Raw genomic sequence first — 15,252 nt, 5'->3', positions numbered from 1 at the left:
TCAATTCAAACTTTAAATTGACTCAAGCATTGTTTAATCCTATTTGACTTAAAATAAAACAAAACTAACTTACCAAGTATGTTTATTTTGGCTTGAAAGTGGAACGTTTAACATCCATCAACCTGGTTGTGGTTATTTATACTTCAGAGATGGTGGTATGGGTTCACAAGGAAATAATAGGTTTTCTTTCTTTCTTTCTTTTTTGAAGAATGTTACATTTAGTTTGTATTTGTATTTATTTTAAAGTAGAGTTCCTTAAATTTTCCTGACTTCCTCTCGTTACTCCTGTGATTCTTTATTTAAGTCTGTTGATGCAGCTTGAGACTGTTTGATTCCATAGATTGAATATCTGCCTCCTTGAATTTTTTTGAAGTCTTGATTGATTTTTTTTTTTTTGGTATCCACAGATTGTGTCATTAACTCCTGCATCCTGATTAAATATTATTCTTTGAACCTTTCTAGGGACCTTTCATCGAATCTTTCATATCTCCAAACTTAGCATAAGTATCCTCCAAGTCCTTAAATGAACCATTGCTTAATTTTTCGTATTTCTTACATTTTTATACTTGTCTGAGTCTTTCTTTGTATTCTTCTTTGCTTCGTTTTAAAAATTATTTGATTAATTCTTTGAATCCCCCTGTCACTCATATTCAGTTTCAGACTACTAAAATTGTTTATCAAATGCTTTCGAATTATTATCCAGGGCTTACTTCTTCTTTGCATCTTTCTTCTTTGCATCTTTCTTTGCATCAGCAGATTCTGTGTCAGTATCTTTCTTGCCATCCTTCTTGCCATCCTTCTTAGAGCCCTTCTTGGCCCCCTTCTTGGCATCATCCTTTGTTTCAATATCTGTCCCACTGGCCTTCTTTTCATCTTTCTTATCTTTTTTACTCCCCTTTTTCTTTGTATCTTTCTTGGGACCCTTCTTGTCTTTTGACTGATCATCTTTCTCTCCTAGTTTCTTTGAATCTTTTTTCCCATCCTTATCCATCTTTGCATCTTTCTTTTCATCTTCAGATTCTATAGTTGACCCTTTGCTCTTCTTTGAACCTTTCTTCTCTTTCTTGGCATCTTTCTTTTCATCCTCAGATTCTGTAGCGGACTCCTTGCTCTTCTTTGAACCTTTCTTCTCTTTCTTGGCATCTTTCTTCGTACCTTTCTTTTCATCTTCAGATTCTGTAGCAGACTCCTTGCCCTTCTTTGAAGCTTTCTTCTCTTTCTTGGGACCTTTCTTTTCATCTTCAGATTCTGTAGCAGACTCTTTGCCCTTCTTTGAAGCTTTCCTCTCTTTCTTGGGACCTTTCTTTTCATCTTCAGATTCTGTAGCAGACTCCTTGCCCTTCTTTGGAGCTTTCTTCTCTTTCTTGGGACCTTTCTTTTCATCTTCAGATTCTGTACCTGATTCCTTGCCCTTCTTTGAAGCTTTCCTCTCTTTCTTGGGACCTTTCTTTTCATCTTCAGATTCTGTAGCTGACTCCTTGCCCTTTTTTAAATCTTTTTTTTCTTTTTTGGCATCTGTTTTTGCAACATCCTTTTCACCTTTAGTTCCTCTTTCTATATCCCTATCTTTCATTGGCTTTGTCTTAGTAATTTTTGGCTCCTTTAAAACTGTGGATTCTGTTTCTGATTCTAATTTGTCCTTGTGTGCTTGCTTGTCTTCTTTATCTTTCTTACCTGCTATTGGAGATGTAGGTTTTTCTACTTCTGCTACTTTAGCATCTTTCTTCCATTTATATGATTTATATGGAGGCTGACTCCTGGCAGCTAAATAATCAGATGGCCTCTCAGAAATTCTCATTAAAGAACTATGCATCCATAATGGTCGTTTAGAAGCTTCTTTTAATTTATCTGCATCATATACCTAGAATATTGGTTAGAATAATAATCATTAACAACCTGTATGTGAATTACACAGCTTTTATTACCACATACCAAATACATTTTAACTTCGACCATTAAAGGATTTTAGATTTTGATAAATAGTGGATAAAGTAAGATGTCATAGTGTATTCTGCTTTTCCAATTTCATTCTTTTTTGGACTAATGGGTAGTCATGTCTTATTGTGGGCCTTATTTCAATTTAGAGGATTTTCAAAATTCCCTCAATATATTATGTTAAAATGGGTAGAGAAAAAAAATGGGTAGAGACCTCCACTGACTAATGACATCAGAATCTCTCTTCACAATCAAGAGAGGCCTCCCCACCCCACCCCCGCTCAGTGTTCTCAAGTAGTATTAGAATATCTTGCCCACTTTTTATTCCTACGCTAAATCAGAAAATAATCATTTTCTAATATGTAATAGTTTTATGTTTAGGCATATCCTGGTCTCTGTTATCAGATTCAGGGTCTCTGGAATTTGGAATACTATGTGTAGTAAAAAGTAAAAACATGAAACTCCTGCTTAGCAAGATATAAATTGAGTATCATCAGATAGAAAACTACGATAATAAAGCTGTAACATTCAATGCACATAAAATTGTGCAGAATGGTACATTTTGTTTTCAACTCCTAACCAAGTATTTACAAAAATCTTAATTGCAGAAGCAGCAAACTTAGGAAGTAATGTTAACAAACAATGGAGAAAATAAATTGAATAAAGAAGGGAAAAGCAAAGAGTGTGAGATAACAGAATAAGCTAGGACCACTACTGAATGGAAACGCTCCCTAAAATAAATAAGAGTTGATGATAAATTTATCTTGTGAAACTTTTTTTAAACATTTCATATCCCTTGATGACTCTAGGAAACATTGAGAAATACTTATCTTCTAATATTCAGAATCCTGAATGCTATACTACAGAAAATGAGAAAGAATTAAAACTTCATCAAAGTATAATATAACCACATGATTATAATGAGTGATTTTTTTTTTTTTCCAGCTGGGGAACATTTTCTGAATGTTAATACTAATTGTAGTATTAGGATCTCCAGATTTTTGTGCTTCTTGAACACATATTTTCTATAACGTGGGGCTACTAAATAAATAATTAATATGAAATAAGGGGCAGTGTTTATACAGTGAAATGCAAATAAAATGTATCTACTTTCTTCAAGTGTAGAATTTGAATTACCTTTAACTGTGCTGTCCAATATGGTATTTAAAAGCCACAAGCGAACTGAATTAAATTGAATTGAGATGTAAAATTCAATTCCTCAGTTGCACTAGCCTCATATTAAGTGTTCAATAGCCACATTGGAATGCAAAGACATAAAATATTTCCATCATCACAGAAATCCCATTGGTCAGCGCTGATCTGTAACACATATAACTATACATGATTTCACAAGCTTAGCACTAGTAAAATGATATGATCTTTTCAATACTCACGAAAACTGTATTGTCTTGTAGTTGGGATGGTTTTGATCTCCTTTTTTTTCCTGGCCGTGGTGGTTTGGGAAATCTCAGGGCAAAGTGTTGCTGATTCCATGATTTTTTGCTTAATTCACTGACTAAAATCAGAAAACATTAAATGTTTTAGAGTAAATAGTATTTCGTCAGCTCTAAAATGGCAGTATGATAATAGATTTCATGACTGAACAAATGATACAAATTATGGCTTTATTTATTTAGTTAGGTTTTAAATTCTCTGCTATCAACATATGAAAATAATTTTTTCTATTTGATCAGTTTTATAGAAAACTACATAGTCATTGTGAAACTAATATAGTCTGTAATATAAATGCAAAGAAATATCTTTACTGCTTTCTTTTAATCTTTCTCTTCTAGTCTATATTTTTGCTTTAGATTCCTTTGGTTAGAATACAATTCTTTTGAGATGAAAAAATATGATAGCTAATTTTGTAGCCTCTAAAGTACTTAGTATTAGTATAGACAGTACCTGTTATAAAATAGTCAGTAAATATATGATTGTATCTGAATGCTAATGAATAAGATTCCTTTGGTTAGTAATCATTTTCCAAGCTGTAAGAGTCAATGTTATACACATAAGAATTGCATTGTTGTAGTAAGTGACATATTAATATAGAAAACTGCAAATAAGAATTGTAACTGTGAGGAACAAGTTATCTGGAAACTATAAGAGAAATGTTTAAAGATAATTAGCATAGACCAATGAGAGAGAGATTTTCACTTCCTTTAAATATGTGCAGTATCGAAGTACTACTTCTTGTAAGAGAAAATATACTTTCCTGTGAGTCTCCTGAAAACAGGAACAATGAGAAAATATACAGAATTAAAGGCATATTTAAACTCAATATATGAAGTAAATTGTCCAATACGTGAGTTCCTTCAACATCAGATTGGTGAATTTTTGGCCAACTATAAGAGGACTATAGTTTATCATGAATGTACTTGAAGTCATTGCAGACATGAATGAATTGTTCATCCAGTTTCTACACTACTTTTCAAGTGTAAGATGATCTGATTGTTTGATTTCTAACATGACAACACCTTTATGTTGCTGAACATATTTGCTTAAACTTTGTTGGATTCAAGAACAAAATATATTTAGAAAGTGTTTCCTAAGGGTCCATGAGAAAGCTGATTTTTAATAATATTCCATAAGATCTACTGCTTTATCACTTTGAATAGAGGATAATAATCAGTTATCCTTAAAAGTAATTATAATCCTAAAATCAATCATGTTTGAGAAATAAATATTAATACTTTCTTACCTGGAATGTAATTATCATATGTTCCAAAGTTTATTTTTTGGCTATTAAAATAAGAGGGAAAAGTTTTAATTAATTTACATAAATTCACTGTATTTAATGATTATTGTTATGTGTAAGCATTTGCCATTACCAACTACAGAAATATTTTGTATTCTCAGTTCTCTACTATTATGTAAGATTACATCATCCTAAAAAAATAATAGATGAGTAAATGTGTGTTTTTAGCACAAACTTCAATATAACTAAGACAAAGTAGATAAAAACATTTTAAAAATTACCAAATTGCCATTTCTGAAGTGTAGACCTTTTAAAAAAATTGTGAATTCATGGGTGAATTATTTTTCTCTATCTCATATTCCAAATTCTCTTGCAATTGAATTTCAGCAAAGACATCACTTTAAAAACACTGCTTAAGCAAAATCAGATCCACAAAATATTCTTAAACTTAAGCAAATCCAAATCATTTAGTGGCATACTTGTATGTCTGTGAATGTGTCAGTGTGTACCATAAGCATTGATATGGATTTTAATTTTTAAAAAATATATGTTCTTCAGGAACACCTGAGAAATAAAACTACGTTGTTGTAAAGCATTTTTCATTTTTTTTTAAAGATTATATTTATTTGACAGAGAGAGAGAGAGCACAAGTAGGCAGAGTGGCAGGCAGAGGGAAAAGGAGAAGTAAGCTCCCCACTGAGCAGAGATCCTGATGTGGGGCTGGATCCTAGGACTCTGGGATCATGACCTGAGCCAAAGGCAATTGCTTAACTGAGTCAGCCAGGTGCCCCAGATATTTTTCATTTGAAAGTTTCCATTTGCTTTAGTGCGATGTGAACATGTTTATTCCCACAAAGAGGAATTTTATAATACCGTTTTATTTATTTTTAATGGAGGCATATATTAAGGTCTGATAGAGAAATCTTATTTTACAACATCCTATTACATTACAGAAATATAGCCATTGTCACGTATGAGTTTGGGCTTACACACACGTGCTCATATAGTATTTTACTTATTTTGTCATTACATAAATATTAAGAAAAAATTACATTGTAGAATCTAAAACAAACAAAAAAACCCCAAGTGAATAAACAAACAAAAAGCAGAAGTAGATCCATAAATAAAACTGATGATTGCTTGGGAGGAGGTGCAAATTGGGTGAAAGGAAGTGGAAGATACAGGCTTCCACTTATAGAATGACTAAGGTATGAGAATAAAAGGCACAGCACAGGTAATATAGGCAATGATACTGTATACTGTAATAGTGTTGTATGATGACAAATGGTAGCTACACTTATGATCAGCATAGCATAATATTTAGAGAAGTCTAACCCCTATGTTGTACACTTGGAATTAGTGTAACATTATATGTCAGCTATACTCAATGAAAAAAAAAAAGGAATAAAGTACATTAAAATAAAAATCTTGATATCTTTATTTAGGTTCTATTTCCAAGCACAAAACTTAGCACATTTCTGTAACTATAAAAATTTTAATGATTTTGGTGGACTGGGAGGCACAGTTGGTTAGGCCTCTAACTCTTGGTTTCAGCTGAGGTCATGATCTCAGCACCATGGGATCAAGTTCCACGTTAGGCTCCACACTCGTGGAGAATCTGCTTAGGACTCTCTTCTTCTCCCTCTGGCCTGCCCTCCCCTCAAATAAATTAAAAAAAATAAATAGGGGTGCCTGGGTGCCTCAATTGGTTGAGCATCTGGCTTTTGATTTCAGTTGGGGTCATGATGTTGGGGTCCTGGCATTGAGCCAGGGAGTCTGTCTGTCTCCCTCTCCCTTTGCCCCTTCCCCTGCTGGCGTGCTCTTTCTCTCAAATAAATAAATAAATCTCTTTTAAAAATTAAATGATTTTAATTGAATAAAATTTAGGATATATTGATCAAAAAGGTGTCTGGTAGTGGTTTTTAATTTTTTTTTTTTATCTAAATGCCAGTTAGTGAACATACAATATATTGTTAGTTTCATATGTAGAATATAGTGATTCCACACTTCCCTATGTGGTGATCATCACAAGTGCCCTCCTTAATCCCCATCACCTGTTTAACCTATCCCTCCACCCACCTCTCTTCTGGTAACCATCAGTTTGTTCTCTGTAGTTAAGAATCTGTTGCTTGGTTTGCCTCTCTTTCTCTCTCTCTCTCTCTCTTTTACCTTCAATTGTTTGTTTTGGTTCTTAAATTCCACATATGAGGGAAATCATGAGGTATTTGTCTTTTCCTGACTGACTCATTTCGCTTCACATATTACTCTCTAGCTCCATCCACATAACATTGTTATTGTTATTGTTGTTGCTGTTTTTAACTGAGGACTTGCATTAAAATTACCTGCCCCACCATATCTGAATCTCTAGGTATGCATCTAGCTAATGTACATTTATACACCCCTGAAGAAATTTTGATGTTCTACCCTGGTTATGAACATCTCTGTTTTAAATATTCTGAAAGAGGAACTATTTCAGGTTCATGAAACAATATTATTAAATTTGAGATTTAAAAAAATTACACGTAGACATGATCCATTACTTCCTGGTATAATCTCTAGGGCATATTATTTAATCACCAAGCAACTGAATTAGAAACCAAAAACAAAATTATATAGAAAATACACAAGTATTTTTTAGTAGTTCTTACTAAATAACCAATGGTCAAACAGAAATCACAATTCACACTTATAAAAAAGAAGCAAATAAACAATAACAGTATCAAAAATTATAGAATACTGGGGAGAGGTCATAGAGGAGAATTTAAGCTTTAATGTTTTATATTAGAAAAAAGTTTAAAACAGCGTTTTAAATCCCTCCTATAAAATTAGGGAAATATCAAAGTAAACTCAAAGTTAGAATAATTAATAAAGCTTTAAGAAGGAATCAAAGCGAAAACAAAATTAGGGCAAAAAAATCCAAAATTTTGTTTTTTGAAAAGATTATTAAAATTGATTAACTCCTAGAAAAACTGATAAGAGAAAATACAGATTACCAATATTAGGGTTGATGCAAATGTTAAAATTACATAGATGTTAAAGGATAATGGGGAATATTAATAAGAATTTTATGGCAATAAATTCAGCAACTTAAGTGAAATAGGTGAGCTCCTTGTTAAACTAATTTAGCAAAACAGACACATGATTAATAAATATGTGATTAGTCTCATAGTAATTAAATAAAATGAATCCATTATCAAAAACCTTCTCATAAAGAAGAGTGCAGACTCGGAGTGTTTTACTAAAAAATAGGAAAAATACTAACTACACAGATTTTTCAGAAAGAAGAGAAAGAGGAAAGATGTTTCAACTCATATTTGAGACCAATATAAATAACCCTGACGCCAAAACTTCTTAAAGACAATACCAGAAATGAGTATTATAGACCAATACTTTGCATTAACACAGACACAAAAATTCCTTAACAACTTGCCAACTAATCTTACTGAACAATATATAGAATGGCAGAGGCATCATGGTCATTGAGATTTACTTCCTAGAGTGTAAGATTAGTTTAACATATGTCAATCAATCTATGTAATCACTTAAAATAACAAAATTCATCTAATCATGTCAAGATATGCAGAAGAACTTTTGAAAAATTAACATTGATTCATAATTCAAAACTCTCAGAAAACTAGGAACAGAAGGCATCTTCCTCAGATGGATAAAATGTCTCCAGACAATACTTACTCCATTTCAAATGAAACTGAAGGAGATACCACATTACTGAGAGTCCTTATCCTTTGAATTTATTATACATTTTAAAATGTACCAGAGATATAGTTAAGGGCAAGAATATTCTGTTAAGTATTCTGTTATAGTTAAGGGCAAGTGTATTTTGTACTAAGTTTAAAATTTTTCAGACTAAGAAGGAAAAAAAAATCCACAAATGCAGTTAAATGTTTACTCCTTTAAAAGAAAAAACCTTTTTCAGAGGTAATATAAAAATAAATTTTTGTCCGAAAAAATAAAGTCTCCATACCTCCTACATTAGGATCTCAACTTTTTATTTAGGAAAACGTAAACCTGTCTCCCTTTCTTAGTCATGAATTCATGACATTCCACGTGCTAACAATGTGCACCTTCTTAAAGCTCACACAATATGGAATCTAAAACAAAATGCAGAATCAGACCTATAAATACAGAGAACAAACTGATGCTGTCAGAGTGGAGGAGGATTGCCAGGATGAACTAAGTGGGAGAAGGGAAATTGGACACACAGATTTCCAGTTATGGAATAAATAAATCACAGAAAAAAGGCACAGCATAGGAAATATAGTCAGTGATACTGTTATACCATTGTATTGTGGCAGATGGCAGCTACACTTATTGGGGGCAAAGCATAATGTATAAACTTGTTCAATCATTATGTTGTACACCTGGAACTAGTGTAACATTGGGTGTCAACTATACTCAAATAAAAAAATTTTTAAAGAATGAAAAGGAATCCTGAGATCAAAGAAAAAAATGCTCAGATATATTGAAATTGATTTTGAAATGATTGGATATTTGGCACTGCACCTGCAGTGAAGGCAGACTCTGTGGCATGTTTTCCATTTTACCTTGGTTGAGATGAAGGGTTAGTTGTTATGTTTGCATCTATCTATATCTATATCTATATCTATATCTATATCTATATCTATCTATCTATATCTATATCATCTATATCTATATCTATCTATATCTATATTTCTACATCTATACCCATCAATATCCAGAGGCCTTAATTAAAAAACTAGTTATATTAAGAATGAACAACCTTTTTGACTTGTTGCAGTTTTTTTCTTTTTAGATAATTAAATTAGACAATATTTTCAAAATAGAAAATAATAAAACATGCTGACATGTTTGCTGTTGTCATTAATGAGAAACTTCGAAAATTGAATCTAAATATATCCTGGTCTAGAAAATTTCTTGACTGTCTGGGAAAGGTAAAGGGAGAGGTGCTATCACCAGCAGAAACAGATTTAGGTGAAAGAGTGGAAAATGCCATCTATTCCCAAAAAGTTAAATGTATTGAATTGCTTATGACATGTAAATTTACATAGGGAGTGAGAACTAGAGTATTCAGATCATGGCAATTTTGGGGTCCTATAAACTTTTCCCAGTGAAAATGAAAGAGAACTGAATTTATTTGTCACTAACCGTGGCCTAACCAACCTTGAGAAACACAGGAATTTTCAACCACACCATTAAGTTACATTGTACCAGTTTCCAGTCAATCCACTCTGGCCCTCCCCCACAAAGCCTGTTAAATTACCATGGACAGCCTTGCCTGTGTTTGAGATTCATAGAAATTACATCATACAGTAAATGCTTTTGTGTTTCTGGGTCTTTTCAGTATAATTTTTTTATTCATCCATGTTGCGTATATGAATAGTCCATTCCTTTAGGTTGCAGAGCAGTATTCCATTACAGCAATAGAATACACTGAGTTTTTCCATCCTCCTGTGTATGAACATTTGAGTTATTTTAGTTTGGCTTATTGTGAATAAAGCTGCTATACACATTTTGTCTAAGTATTTTTGCGAACTTGGGTAAGCTATGGTGGAAGTACTAAATCATACATATAATATGGGTGTGTTTAACTTTATTTTTAAAACATCAAGTGGCATTCCAAGTGGTTGTACCATTTTACACCCACTACCAGTGCTGAACATGTCAGATGCCCTACAGTGTTGCTGACTGTTGGTGTCATTAATCTTTAATTTTAGCTGTTCTAGTAGGTAAAAAGGGTATAAAGGATATCTTTGAATCAGAGGATATATATTGACTATATATAGTAAAAATAACAGTTTATGTGTATGTATGTTTATATATATATTTATATATGTATTATATAACATATATTATATATAAATAAACTTATATATTATTTATATGTCACTTATTTATAATATAATACAATATATTTATTATATATAATATATTTATATATAATATATTTTATATATTTATACCTTCCTCAAAAAATTCCCTGAGGAAAAAAAATTTAAAAAAATTCCCTGAGGAAAGTGTTTAGTTTTCTTATATATGTCCTGTGTATATTTCTTTTTTTTTTTTTTTTTTTTTTTTTTTTTTTTTTTTTTTTTTTGTCCTGTGTATATTTCAATAAACTTGTCTCTAAACAGTTTTTTATGTTATTGCAAATTGTATTGTTTTCTTAAATTTATATTTTCTAATTTTTCCAGTTATAGAAATATAATTTATATAATTAGAACCTGTATCATATATTCTTATTACATTCCTTTAATAGCTCTAAAAAAATCTTTTTGTAGGTGTTACTGGATAATCCACTCAATCATGTCCTCTGTGAATAAAGATAATTTTACTTCTTCCTGTTCCATCTTAATGTTTTATTGCCTTATGGAACAAAATAGGGTCTGGATTACAAGGTTGAATAGAAATAATGAACATCTTTGCCTTGTTTCTGGCTTATAGAGGAAAGATAGTCAACATTCCACAATGAAGTTTGATTTTAATGGTAAAATGGCTGCAATCATATATGTCAGTGCCATACGATATCCTGTCACGTGGTTTTGGCTTTTTGGATTCTGCATCAGATAAATGGCCAATAAGGTCACAAAGCACGTGGCAGAAAATTTTCCAGGGGCTGAATGGGGCCTGAGCCACTCCTGTATTTGCTATAGAGGTCTCTCTTTTTAAGGCAAAAGTCAACTGCCACATGGTCATTGTCTTGGTGAGGGATGGCTCTATGTGTAGAATGGTGAGATTTGCTGTCTTTTTCTAACATATTCTAGAGCAGTGTTTCTCAACCTGGGTTTATTAAGAATCCCTTCCCCCTGTAGACATTTGCATTATCTAAGATACTTTTATCACAATTGTGGGTCTGTGTCTGAGGGTGGTGGTGAAGGTGTACGCACATGCACGTGCTGACAGTGGCATCTAGTGGGTAGAGACCAGAGATTCTGCTGACAACTAACAAAGCAGAGGCCCTCCTGGTCCTCAACTCCAGTAAGGAGTTATTCTTCCTTAAAAGGTCAATAGTGTTAAGGTTCAGAAACTTTATTCTATATCAAGGTTTCCTAGGCAAGGTAGTAAGAGAGGACCTTGTTAATGCTACTCAGGGGCCCCAAAAAATAAAAATGTACAATGGATATGAGATCCAGAGGCTAACACAGGAAGTTTCAATAGTTTAGATTTTTAGATAGCCCTATGTTTGTAAATAACTCTCCCACTTCCTTCAGAGACCTTAGATCTACCCATTCACTATTAGAAATGGAAGGATTAAGTTGACTGACAACCTGTGTTGGAGGAAAAGGCAAGAAGTATTTCACCTCTTAAAGTGAAACACTTAAATGGAGTTTTTGAGATTTGGGTGAAAAGGGTTTTAAAGAAGAGTAAGTGGGGAGGTGGAAAACTGAACTCAAAGAGGAAAATTTATCAAGTAGAAGTTGATAGCCATGACACAGAAACTTAAGTCTAAAATTAAGGTCCTGTCATAGAATTCAGAGGGAAAACAAAGTAGGAAATTGTTTTTTGCATCTCAACTTCTCTATTAAGTGACCTGGAAGTTGCCACTTGAATCTAAATAAGTATAAGAATTTGTCATTAAATTTTTGTGTATCCTTGAGGCCATTTGATAATGAATTTAAACAGTTTCTTTCTATGATAACATGAGAGTTTTAGGATTTTACCAGAAAACAATGTAAAGTAATAGTCATAAAACCAAAAATAAGTTTTTAGTGAAGTTCTCTGAAAGCCGTGCAATGCTCATAATAGTAATGTCATCAATATTTTATTGTGCTTAAACATTTTTAAGTAATTAGCATATAGTGTAATTCTGTCCTGCTATGTGCCAGAGTACAGATTGTTTTGTAATCATCAGGAAGTCTCTCAGCCTTTAATCATTACAAATACATTGAATCCTTTTACTGATGATTGTCCCTTAAAGTACTGATTGCATTTTAATGAAGTAGGCACCAGTGCCAATTAAAGCCCATTTTGTTTATTTTTGAGATTTGTGTTTTATCTTTCCTTTAAAAGTACTGCCAAGAAAATCCAGTTACACTTTCCTTTCTATTTCACAGTTCTGTGCCTTCATCTTCATTCTAAACCTACATGGTAAAAAGGCTTATGTAATTGAAGATCTTCTTTCTCTACCTCATTTTAACATGACATGAATTAAGCATAAGGAAACCACTATCATCCAACTTCCTTTGTCTGGATAATCTGCTTTACATTGCAAAGTACTTTTGCATACTCAGTATTTCTTAAGAAGAAATTATTGCCCGAGGTTTAGTGCCCTGACCCACACCCTCTCAAGGTCAGTAGACTCCTCAGTCACTGTGACATTTACAAAAAAAAAAAAAAAAAATTCCCATCAATTTCCAGATGGCTTCTAAGGAGGTGGTATTTGTCTGAATGAGAACCATGAATTATTTGATTCTGTGTATTAGAAAATACAGTATGATAAAGATAAATGAAGTAAGAATCACATTGATAAAGACTTATCCAAAGCTAAGTATTTATTTTACTGAAGTGAATGAACTAGTTAAGTCTTAGATCAAAACAATCTATGACGTTGTTGGAGAATGTATGTGTCTGCTAAACACAAACTCTCTTGCTTATAACAAATACTAAATAACAAACATCTCTTTACACTAAAGAGGTTGAATAGAAAGCTAACTGTAACATTTCAGCTATTTTAAAACATACAATTTGACCAGAGGACTTACAATCGTGGTACAGACATTTCCCCCACCTCTGATTTGCCAGGACTCAGGCACTGTAAGTTCAAATTAGTGATGTTGAGAGATGACATCATAAAGAGGTCATGCACACTGGCAGTTAAAGGGGAAAACAAGAGGAATCAATTTTACTTGTATGTCACATTCTCTAATATTCAGTCTAAGATTTGTGTTTTCTTTCATTCATTATTCCTGACAAAATAAAACAGGTGGCTTAAAAATAATCAGTTGGTTTTTCATCTTAATAAAAATCTTGTCTGAATTTTTCATGTACTTATAATTTATTGACTGATATAAGAAAAGGATAAATCTAAGCACCTATGATAGTCATGTGTCTTTTGTTAAATCCTTTGCTTAATTTTGTGCCTTTACCTTTTCCCATTTTAAGCACATGTGTTTCTCATAAGATACCAAATTTTACAGAAGGCTAGAGCTTATTAAAATTGTCGACTTACTGATAGATCGGAGTTGGATAATTTTTACTACACCCAGCACTCCAAGCCACTAACAGATGAATGAAAATAACTATATCGAGTAATATTTGAACACATTGCCATTATCTAGCTCCTTTTAGGGAATTTCAGCTGATTTTTTTTCTCTTAAGGAATAGTTTCATTAAATTTCAGCTACTGCAGGAGATCAACTACTAAAATCTCAGTGGTTTTAACTCAGTGAAAGTTTATTGTTCCTTCCCATTTAAACAGTGAAAATTTCTAACTCATGTCTCAGACCATGGTAAGTTCTAGAGTGGTTGGGTAGGAGGTTTCCTTAAGGCGATTTAGTAATTTGGGTTTCTCTGATTTGCTTCATTATCCACTAACTTAACACTATTAATGCTGATGTTTTCCTGCCAAGTGATGACTTAGCAAACAATGTATGATTTCTAAATCCACAATATTTTGTTTAAGATTTTATATGTACCTTGTTTATAAAAATATATGTACCCAATGCATTCCCCCTATCAGTATGTAGTAAGATCCAAATCATGACTAGACACCCAGCTATGCTTGCCTTCTACACCATGATTTCTTGTGTTAATCTCTCATTGTCATTCTTAACTAAATGTGTGTGATCTACTAGGATCTCAGACAGCTAATGATCTTTTTATAATAAGCTTGTGTTAGTTTTCTATTGCTATATAACAAATTACCACAAACTTAGAGTTATAAAACAAAACACATTTATAATCTCATAATTCTGCAGTTCAGTAATCCCAGGCAAGTTCAATTGATTCCTCTGCTCAGTGTCTCATAGGCTGAAGTCAATTTGTTGACTATTCTCTCACCTGTAGGCCCTGAGAAATAATCTATTTCCAAGTGACATTCTGGTTGGTAGAACTCAGTTCCTTGTGGCTCCTAGAAGCTGCTGACGTTCCTTCTGACATGACACCTTCCATCGTCAATCCAGGAATGTTTCAAGTCCTTCTCATAGTTCACATCTGTGTTCTTTTTCTGCCTTCCTCCCCTGTCACCAGATAGAGCAAATTTTGTCTTCCAAAAAAACTCAGCTGGATAGATTAGGCCCATGTAGATATTCTCCATTTTAAGGCCACCTGTACCTCATAAAATAGCATAACCATGGGAATGAATATATATATATATATATTATATATATATGTATATATATATTATATATATATGGATATATTGTAGCCATAATACAATATAGTTATACTCATATTCACAACCCATCTATTCTCAAAGGGAAGGTGGTTGGGGGTCATTCTTCAGTTCTTGCCTACCATAAAGCCAAAATTAGACTAAAACCTTACTTTGAGGCTTATGAGAAATATATCAACTTCATATGTATTTTTCATGTCCTAAGATTGTGACAATGTCTATTCAGCAGCACTAATACATACAAGCATTTTGTTGTTTTTATTAAAAGACCATTCCTTTTAAAAAGCGT

At 32.6% G+C, this 15,252-nt stretch overlaps 1 protein-coding gene across 4 annotated transcripts; it reads right to left on the bottom strand.

The window, feature by feature from the left end:
* Positions 1-375: 375 nt before the first annotated feature.
* On the bottom strand, positions 376-13,407 carry CYLC2 (cylicin 2). 4 transcript variants are annotated; one of them, XM_049116331.1, is made up of 5 exons: positions 13,333-13,407; positions 4,637-4,677; positions 3,330-3,451; positions 1,300-1,861; positions 376-1,227 (listed from the first exon to the last, which is right to left on the bottom strand). In XM_049116331.1, exons 1-5 carry the CDS (start codon positions 13,347-13,349, stop codon positions 707-709), a joined length of 1,263 nt encoding a protein of 420 aa, XP_048972288.1. In that variant the 5' UTR covers positions 13,350-13,407; the 3' UTR covers positions 376-706. The 4 variants fall into 4 exon arrangements, with proteins under 4 accessions (XP_048972288.1, XP_048972289.1, XP_048972290.1 ...); XM_049116332.1 differs by having other exon boundaries at positions 376-1,299; positions 1,372-1,861; XM_049116333.1 differs by having other exon boundaries at positions 1,372-1,861.
* Between the last annotated feature and the right edge of the window lie 1,845 nt (positions 13,408-15,252).

Source organism: Canis lupus, chromosome 11, assembly GCF_003254725.2.
Source record: "Canis lupus dingo isolate Sandy chromosome 11, ASM325472v2, whole genome shotgun sequence".
NCBI lineage: Eukaryota > Metazoa > Chordata > Mammalia > Carnivora > Canidae > Canis > Canis lupus.
Note: the sequence above shows the minus strand (reverse complement) of the source record. Positions and strands in the feature narration are given on the sequence as shown.

Bases quoted from the DNA above. Each gene is read 5' to 3' on its own strand.
- CYLC2 (XM_025432839.3), bottom strand. The intron at 3,452-4,636 runs GTAAGAAAGTAT...TTCTGATTTTAG, and splicing joins ATATGATAATTACATTCCAG to TCAGTGAATTAAGCAAAAAA. The intron at 1,862-3,329 runs GTGAGTATTGAA...CCAATATTCTAG, and splicing joins TACAAGACAATACAGTTTTC to GTATATGATGCAGATAAATT.